Source organism: Betta splendens, chromosome 15, assembly GCF_900634795.4.
Source record: "Betta splendens chromosome 15, fBetSpl5.4, whole genome shotgun sequence".
NCBI lineage: Eukaryota > Metazoa > Chordata > Actinopteri > Anabantiformes > Osphronemidae > Betta > Betta splendens.
The window spans coordinates 3,164,807-3,174,718 of NC_040895.2; the positions used below are offsets into that span (position 1 = coordinate 3,164,807).

Here is a 9,912-nt window from a genome sequence, read left to right on the forward strand (position 1 = left end):
ACAGATGTGAATGAATGTGAGCTGCTGAGCAGCGTCTGTGGAGAAGCAGAGTGTGTAAACCTGGACGGTTCCTTTATGTGCGTGTGCCCCACTGGCCAGGATTACGATGTCATGACTGCAAAGTGTGTGCCTGTTCCCACAGGTAACCGACTAATGATCTCAGCATATGCCACATTCACTTTCCTACAGAATATAGGGAATGTGGGCTTTTACACAATCCTGTCTTTCTTGATATACCTTTAAAGAATGATCGTAAGTAGGAACAACTGGCTGCTCTGTCACCACTGACCATCACCACGTGTGACTATTCACGTTTCAGTTTCGTCAGTGGAACGCAAGGAGTGTTATTATCACCTCAACAATAAGAACCTGTGTGAGAGTGTACTGAGCAGCCACGTCACCCTGCAGGAGTGCTGCTGCACCCTGGGAGCTGGATGGGGTGACAACTGTGAAGTGCACCCCTGTCCTGTCAATGGCACCGGTGAGTTCTGTCAGGTATCATGCCTCTGTCTCTGTGATAACCATTTCTGGTCTTATTTTTTGTAATTTCCTGTCTGTTCCTGCCTGTTCTGGATGAATAATCCAGCTCATTGCCAAATTGTCTGAACCTATACGTCAGCATTCTAGCATTCCTACTTTGTTGTCTAGTTTGCGTCTCAACCATGCTTTTGCCTTACCCTTTTCGGATACCATTGCTGCTGTGTATTTGCTTTGCTTGACCTCTGCCTGTTTTGACCATTGTCTGCCCGACCCTTGTCTGTATCTCAGCTCGTGACTCATTGTGTACCAACCTCTGCTTGTGTGACCAAGCCTCATAATAAACCCTTTAAGCTTCACCCAGTCTTCAAGCTGTGTGTTTGGGTCCATCACCCAATAGAACCCAATAGAATAATCTGGCCACATTTGGACCCAGCCATCACCCAGCCCGTTGTTTTCTTGTTTCGAGTCTGGATTATTTTTTGTTTCGAGGATCTGTCAAGGATTTTGCTTGGCCAGGCTTGTCTGATGAACTCCAGTCCATGTTTCTGCCCCAGCTTCACGCTCACCCCCAGTTCCTGCCTCATCTTTTGCCTCGACTCCTGTTTTACCGCCGTTTCCAGTTCACACTCCTGCTCCAGCTTTACCGCCGTCTCCAGTTCATGTTTTGGCTTCACCTGCTGCAGCCCCCAAGCCCCATTCATTTCCGGCTGCAGCTTCACCTTGCTCACTGGTGTGTGTCCCCACTATTGCTCCAAAAGCCCAAGCTCCACATCTCGCTGTCACTGCAGCCCAAGCCCCACGTCCTTTCTTTTCACCAGCTCCTGCTCCAGTAGATCCTGTTCCCTGTTTTGTTGCAATGGCCGCATCCAGTCCTATGTGGTTCACCTTCCCAGCTTCACTGCTGACCAGATTGGCAGACCTGGTAAACCTAAACTACTTCCAGTCCACAGGCCAGGAGTGAGGCCTATCAGGGAGCAGTGAAGATTTGCCAGCAGACTCCTGGGTTAAGTGAGGCACTGGGACTCTCCAGTGCCCCAGCTGCACATCCAGTTCCAGTCACCGCCTCTCTGGCAGCCCAGGCCATGGCCTCTCAGCCTGCATTAGCCTCAGCCCCTCAGCCTGCTTCAGCCCAGCCCCTCAGACAGTTCCTGCCACAGTCCTTCCTCAGCTCTTTAGGCTGTACCTGCCACTGCTTTGCAATCAGTTCTAGCCACAGTTTCTCAGCCTGTCACTGCTACAGACCCACCGACTGCCTCTCATTCTCACCTCACATTCTGCCTCTGATGCCTAAACCACCCAACATCAGTGCATTCTTCCTCCACGCCCTGCCCTGAATCCGCAACATGCTGCTGCTCTAGTTATGAAGCCACGTCTGTCATCTGCTGCTCCTGTCACCAAGCCACATTAAGCTCATGAGCAGCAGTTGACATGTTCAGCCCAAGCTCCAGTTTAGCAGCTGACATGGCCAGTTCAAGCCCCAGAGCTGCAGTCACGTCCGGCCCTGCTCATGCTCCGGGGCTATCTCCTGATTCAGCACATGCTCCAGCTCAGCATTCTAGTCCAGCCCGAGTTAGGTTTTAGCAGTTGAGTTGCATTTAGCCATTAATCATCATCCTTAAGTTGGCAGAGGTTGAAGCCTTAGTTAACAATACTATTTAATACACTTTACTTATTCTGATTTGTCTGTTGAGTGGTTTCGATGAATGAGTTTCTTTTGAGACATGTGTTCTGTGTTTAGTTGGTGTGTGACACATTGAACACACATTGACACATTGAGGAATGACTGTGTAATGAAAAAGCACAGTATTGACTAATGCTAAAATGACCATTCTGGAAATACTAGAGACAAGTACAACTGAGTTAAAAATGTCACCTCTGTCACCTTTCAGACCATTTCAACCAAATGTGTCCATCTGGGAGAGGTTCTGTGTCCAGAGCAGAGTTTTTGTACGGACAGCTCACTGCTGACAGCTACAAAGGTAAGGCCAGGCTGGGCTGTGTCAGCCCGGGCTTCACACATATTTTGGACATAGTGTTAGTGGTATATGTACCTGATCAGAAAATGGAGAAGATTCGATCTATATTTCATCAAAGGTCATAATTAAATAATATTTCATACTTTTCCATCTTTTAGAATGTGACTGTCATTTAATCTGTGTATGAAACTGATCTGATAGTTGGATATTTACCAAAGCCTCATAGAGAAACATAAATCATATAAAATACTATTTGTTGTGTCATGAAGTCTCCGCTGTATACTTACAGTGTGTTTGAAAAAGGCACTGAAAGCCTCAGGAAAGTCAGGTTATGTTATCAAGCAGTTTGTACATTGTCTCTCTCTTGCTGAGCCCCAGGATTATTCTCACCCCACATCTCTAAACTGCAACACTTCACTCATTATTCCTGATCATTACTGTGCCCAGCAAAGATTCCATTGGTCAGGACAAGACAAACTAGTTGTTTTAATTCAGTTTAGTAGTGAGAGAAGCAATAAGACAAGACAGCTAAACAAATTTAGATGTGTGAAATAGCTGTAACGCTATATGTGTGTCTGATCTTTCTCACAGCTACTGTTGGAAGTTCATTTACTTGAACTTCCAACAGTAGCTGTGAGAAAGACAGGGGGGCTCAGGACAGATTAGACATTGACAGAGCAGATTCCAGATCATTGTTATTTTGCTGCACATAGGTTTACTGTATTTTTTTTTTTTTTTGTTCTGTACAGCAGTTTAGCAAGCAGCATATATTACGCTGAATGCCATATTGTGATGGACAGCTTTGCTTTAACAAGAAGAGTATATATAGAATATATATACTCTTTCTGATTTATGGTTTATTTAATGGTTTATTTAGCTAATCCAAAATGTGTGTGATGTTGCTGTGTTGGTGGACAGGTTAGGTTTCTGCTTTAGGGTGTCTATGCGGGAGGATGGGGGGGGGGGGGGGGGGGGGGGGTAACGGGTGCAACCAGCTGCTGAAACCAAGCAAATCTGTTAAGTAAACAATCGGAGCAAAAAAAAAATAAAAAATTAAAAAAATAAATAAGAAGCAGGGATGTACCTTAGGCTAACACATTCATAACTAAACAATTTTTGTACTGTGGTTTACCTTGGAGATTAATACTAATACCAAAATTAGTGCTAAGGTATGTGCACATACTAATACAAACATATACATACAATATACATACATAGGTGCATTATTATACATATCTCATACTACTTAATAAAAGTCATGACATATAACACCACAAATTCCATATTCACACATTATTCATATTGGTAGTGATAAGTTTCAATAATACTTACAGTTGGATTTGGAAAGTGTCCCACTACAAGGTTAGTAAGGCTGTAGCTTAACATTATTCACCCAAAGGGTGAGGCAGGCGTTGGTGCATGAACAATGCCACTTGTGGAAGCCAGGGTGTGAGGGGCTCGGCCACTACGCCCATCCAGCAAGCAGAGGAAGGAATCCCAGCAGCCAGAGAGCCCACACACCTTCAGTTCCAGGAGGGCAGGTGTTGCGACCCAAGCCGCCCACACAGAGCCCCCCAGGCAGAGCTGCAGCAGCCACAGAGACAGCACCCGAGGCCAGAGCGGGCCACCGGGGGTCAACGCTGTCCGCCCCATGAGAACCAGGGGCAAACACTCCCCCTGGCGGGAGGGTCGGCCTGAAAGAGTAGAGCCCGAGGACCCACGGTCCGTAGGGAGCCCGCCAGAAGATGCCCCCGTGCGCAGAGTGGGGCCCGCCCCCAGCCCACCACCCCCACACGAGCGGAGCGGGACCAACCCCATCGGCCCGACCTCATCCCCTGGCGCCACCGCGGCCTGCAGCACAAGGCCAGCAATTGGTGGGGTCAGCAGAAAAGAGACCACCCAGGCAGACGATCATCGTACCCCGGGCGAAAAACCGGACCCCCCACACTTCAACCGCACCACACGCATACCAACTCACACAAACACAGACGCATACACCCACCACATGTGCAACACACATCTTCACATCAACACATACAAACACCATAGACTCTCTCACAACAAACTAGTCAATCATACGTGAACCAATGCACTCTCAGATACATTCTCGCACCCACACCATTCGCTTGGTCACATACGTGGGGAGGGTAGGTCTTCTTCCTCTGCATTATACAGTAAACCTATGTTTACTGTATAATGCAGAAGAAAACTACAAGAGGACAAGAGAACTGTTGATGTTAGGTGGACAGGAGAAGACATAGCTCCGCCTCAAAAGATTGTTGTTGTTATTATGACAATAAAGGCTTAATTACGTGGATGCTGCATGATGCTTGTACTGTAATCAAGTGTCATTCATTCATAAACGAAGTGCATCAATTTATAATAAATGAATCTGTGATTGCATTTTAGTTGCATGTGCATGTTTTAGGAGACAATTATAGAAAAGAACTTGACCCACAGTTATTCAGTGGCTTACGCTCCTTTCGGAACAATAATAATAATAGATATAATACAGTATAATATGATATAATTGCAGTGTAACACCACAATAACGTCCCTCGATGTTATGGATGTACTGTATAATGTGCTTACTCTCTCTATTTCTGGCAGACGCTGATGAATGTATGCTCTTCAGCCAAGAGGTGTGTAAAGGAGGCTTCTGTCTGGACACTGTGGGCAGCTACGAATGTTACTGCAAGACGGGACATGACTACGACCCTGTCACACTGGAGTGCAGAGGTTGGGATGGCTGCACAGGGTCTTAACCCTGGTGTAAACATGGAAAATGTTATATCATATTATAACATTTGAATAGTCTTTAATAATTATTATTAGAATAATTTATCATTGGTAATTCATCATCTTTTTAAATACCAGCTTCCTGTTAGGTGTTTAGCTGCCTGGGCTGATTAAAGGAACTCCATCCCTAATTGGATGGAGTTTATTAGACCTAAACTAGGGATGAGCAAATAATGAGAGAGTACTGGTGGTGTTTGACTCATTGAATCATCAGAGAGTCAAACATAACATAAGTACTAGATTATATAGTGTCATATCTTAGTTGTGTACATTCTCAGCACTTACATTTCCTGTTTTGTTTTGCACTACTTCCGTTTTTTGTTGTTCACCCATGTCATGTGCTAGCTTTACTTCCAGGCGTTTGCACATCACCTGTATGCAATAGACAATCAGTTCAGGTAGTTAACCACCAGTATTCACCTCACCACCTCGCTTGTTTTCTGGTGAAAACACTGTTTTCCTGGAAACCTGTAATTGCATTAACCCTGATCAAACCGACCTCTTGGCTTCCTGCGCCGTGCATGTGGGTCTGATTCATCCAACCGCCTGACATATAGTTCTACACTGTGACTGATAATCGAAAGAATCAGAAAGGCTGATCTATAGTATGGGGAACGGTCTGCTCCTTAGCGCTTCCTTCCAGCTGTCTGCTCCGGCTCTTTACCGTTTCTTTTCATTTGAAATTTACAAATTTTAGTGAAACTTTCCAATGATGGACTGTGGCTGTTGCCTGTACTCACAGTGCCTTTGTCCAAGATGATTGTTACAGAAATGATTCTGTATTATCCTGAAAAGAGATTATATTATCCCAAAAGAGTTGAATAAAAACCTGCCGTGTGATGGATCGTCTCTGTTTAATACAGTACATGCAGATGTGGCCAAAGGTGTTAACTCCTCCACCTAATGTTTCCCACATGCTGCAGAGTGAATCCGTATTCTATGTGACGGTTTGCTTCTGTGTCCTTAGACATTGATGAGTGTCTGGATGACAGCGTATGCAATGATGGACAGTGTATGAACACAGTTGGCTCATATACGTGTTTCTGTACACATCCCTTGGTGTTGGACTTCAGCAATAACCACTGTGTTTTAATGACCCACTTGTCCGGTAATTTTTGATTCTTATAATTTTCATATCTTTTGATGTAAAATGTGTAAATTGGAAGTTTTTATGTCTTTTTATCTATGTATAACTTCAGCAGTTTCAGCATTCATCTACAACTTTGAACCTTTTGACTGTAAACTGCTAATCATGCAGCGTATGTATGCGGAGTATTGCAGTGGATGTAATGCTTAATGTGTTTTCAGAGCAGCATGAGCCGGAGCAGCCAAACTACCAGGGCATTTGCTGGCAGCTGGTTACAGAAATGACGTGTACACAGCCGCTGGGCCTTGACAGGAAGATCACCTACACGGAGTGCTGTTGCCTGTTCGGACAGGCCTGGGGCATGGACTGTGCCCTGTGTCCTCCCAGAAACACTGGTACATGCTGCATCTGTGTACAGTCACCTCATGTCTGAAGAGTAGTTACCAGAACTAAACTGTGCATTGTAGTTATGGTGGTAATTATTCATTTGTCATCTCAATAAAATCTTTTTTTGTCTTGCAATACAAGATATAGCCCACCAGGACTTTAGGATATATTCATTGGGTACAGTTTTATATTTGTCTAACGTCTGTATTGAGCATCAATAGGTTATGTAGTTTACAATATCACATCAATAACTTGTAAATCGCAGGTACAAGCAAAAGATGTCAAATTAATTTGTATTGGCACTGCAGTAGTACCAAAAGCACTTTTGTTACAGTAATAGTCTTTGATTTTTGTCAGATGACTACGCAACAATGTGTAACCTCCCTCTGGGTGGTGGGCGGCGACCTTACAGTCATGGCACCCTGGTTGCCAGCCCCGTCCACGAATATGAGATTGACCCAGACTTGCCGTCCCCTGAACTACAGCCCGCCCTGCCTTTCCACGAAGATGAGAAGCGTAAGTAGTGGTTGTTACAATGAAAGTTGTCCTCTGCAGCAGAGTGACTTTACCAATGCTAGTTATATTAATGTTTATCTATTTTATAAGAATAGTTAGTTTCTAGAATATCAGAACTTTTGCTAGGTCTGTTATTCTTGAAACTGTTGAGCGGCCAGTGGAGGAACTAGATGAATCATTTGGGGCTAACACTAATGGGTTGTTTTCTCTCTCCCCTGACTTTTTGATGGTGTAGCTAAACATGTCTGGACTCTGTCCTTGTGTTTAACTGTAAAGGGGAGGACTCAGTTTAATACAAACTAGGTTCTATGAGCTCCAGCGGTTGGTAGGCATCTGCTAATAACCAGTATGGTGATTTATTTATATCAAAATAATACGTTTATATATTATTTCTGCAATAAACAAACCAATATGTAATTTTTTGTTAAGTTGACCTTCAGCTGCCACCATCGACTACAACAGGTTTTTAAAACCTGCCTTCCTTCTGGTTTGGTTCATGTTGTTTTGTTATGCTACAGATGAATATAAGGCGTTTGAGGGTTCACGAGCAGAGGAGTGTGGGATACTCAATGGCTGTGAGAACGGGAGATGTGTTCGCATTCAGGAGGGTTACACCTGTGACTGCTTCGATGGGTACACCTTGGACCTGTCTCGCATGGCCTGCATTGGTACGCACAGCCACAGTAGTGATAAATAACCCACATTTGAAATGAAACCTCTCATGTTTGTGACATTTATTCTTGCTCTCTCTACAGACGTGAACGAGTGCTTAGAACTCAACAACCGCATGTTTCTGTGTAGAAATGCCAAGTGCATCAACACGGTGGGCTCCTACCAGTGTGTATGTGAGCCGGGCTTCGTTGTTTCTGACAAACCCAACTATTGTGTGGAGGCAGCAACAGGCCAAACGTCACTTCACACACAGCACCAATAGACACAACCGCACACAGGCTTGTATTACTGTACTTGATGAGATTCACTGTCTACATCCGTCACTGTCAAGTCCGTTTGCACCAAACTAGGACCAAAGGTCGAGTCACACAAAACACTTCAATGATCGTCAGCACTAACCAGGAGGAACGTTTTACATGTGGAGGTAACACAACCAAAGCCATGTACATCAAACCTCCATTTAATGAATGGATCACAGTATTAACCCTGGCAACCATTAAAGGTGGTGGTTTGGTCAAATCTAGTCTACAATTTCAAGCACATAAACATTTCCTGACCTAGTTTAGCATATCGGCCCTTCACCATGTGCTATTTAGCATTTTTCATACATTTAGTCAGAAATTCATGATTTTGTCTTGACAGCAGCACTAAGTGCACCCTAAGGGGAGCATAAAGATGGATGCCAGTACTGCACCAGCTTTACCAATGTAAAGTCTAAAGTCCAGTCTCTGCTTCACTGTCATTGTTAACACAATGTGAAGATGTTTCCATACGTCTATGCTCAGTAGCCTACCATAGCAGGAACAAAACACGCTTTTGCAATTGGATGTCAAATGAAAACTTTTAACTATAAACTATTACTATAGAGTATGTGTCTGTATCAGCTGGGCTCCGTCATTTACTCATGTCCAGCCTCTCACAGCTTTGCAGAAGCTCCCCAAATGTTACTTCTTGCCTCATACATTTAATGGTTTATATGATTCTGAATGCGAAGGCTAATGATGAATAAGTTGAAGCTGAGTTGCTTTGAGCTGATATTCTGTTCTACTTCATCTATTGTGTGGTATGTGTTGCATCTGGGTTAGTTTTCATTTTATATTTGAGTTGTACATGTTTTATATATTGTTCATTTAGCATATTGACAAACCTGTGGACATGTCAGAGCTCAGCTGTGTTCTCCATCTCTTGCTCCACACTGAGCAACACTTACACCTTCCATCCATGTTGCTAATGTCAGATCCTGAAGAAGCTTCCTGCAGAAGGACGTCTTGTTATATGGGGACATGTCATGTGTCATGGATTTGACATGAGATGCCTTTTCCTCTGTTTTTGTGTGTTAAATAGGGAATTTATTGGTGGTTAAGCTGCTATGGGACATTCAAACAAAAAGAAATATAGAAAAAAACAAACCATGTGTTATTTACACATGAGCAAAATCTTTTTTACAAGTTCATATTCGAATGTACATTAAACCTCTTGGTATTAAAACACAAATGACTGATTTGTTTTTTTTTAAATTCATATTACCAAAGTAGATAATAAAAAAGCAGTTCACCTGCTCTACTGGTTCACCCTCTCTACTCACTCCTCAGTTAATCAATTTCGTGGCTGAACTGGCAGGAACCAACCCAATCCAGCCAGCTGGGCTCCTCCAACACATTTTCTTTGCTTCTTGTTCCTGTGAAGAGAAGCTCTGTCACCCACCTGTTACTGTCACCAGGGTGCTGCAGAAAGCTAATCACGCTGAGTGTGTCACAGTCTGGACTATTAAGCTTGCCATTTTAAGCTTGTTTTTTTTCCTGCACTTCTGGTTTTATCTTCAATTGAATTCAAACTGTCAAATCACAACAAAGTTATCTCAAGGCACTTTACAAAGTAAGGTTTAAGACCTCACAGAACTAAACCCAACAAATCCCACATACAGCAAGCCTTCAATTTGACAGCAACAGTGGAGAGGAAAAACTCCCTCTCTAACGAGGAAGAAACCTCCAGCAG

The 9,912-nt window shown here is 43.7% G+C and overlaps 1 protein-coding gene across 6 annotated transcripts in view; it reads left to right on the top strand.

Annotated features, from left to right (window-relative positions):
* ltbp1 (latent transforming growth factor beta binding protein 1) overlaps window positions 1–9,411 on the top strand; it is a 151,449-nt gene extending 142,038 nt beyond the window's left edge. For 5 of the 6 annotated variants that reach the window (XM_029174965.3, XM_029174966.3, XM_029174968.3 and 2 more), the window contains 9 exons: window positions 5–142; window positions 320–481; window positions 2,370–2,459; window positions 5,067–5,195; window positions 6,223–6,363; window positions 6,564–6,737; window positions 7,087–7,245; window positions 7,764–7,913; window positions 8,001–9,411. In XM_029174965.3, coding sequence (XP_029030798.1) covers window positions 5–142; window positions 320–481; window positions 2,370–2,459; window positions 5,067–5,195; window positions 6,223–6,363; window positions 6,564–6,737; window positions 7,087–7,245; window positions 7,764–7,913; window positions 8,001–8,179 — 1,322 coding nt within the window. In that variant the 3' untranslated portion in view covers window positions 8,180–9,411. Of the gene's footprint in view, window positions 1–4; window positions 143–319; window positions 482–2,369; window positions 2,460–5,066; window positions 5,196–6,222; window positions 6,364–6,563; window positions 6,738–7,086; window positions 7,246–7,763; window positions 7,914–8,000 lie in introns of those variants that run through there. The other variant, XM_029174971.3, reaches the window with a different exon arrangement.
* Window positions 9,412–9,912: the final 501 nt, after the last annotated feature.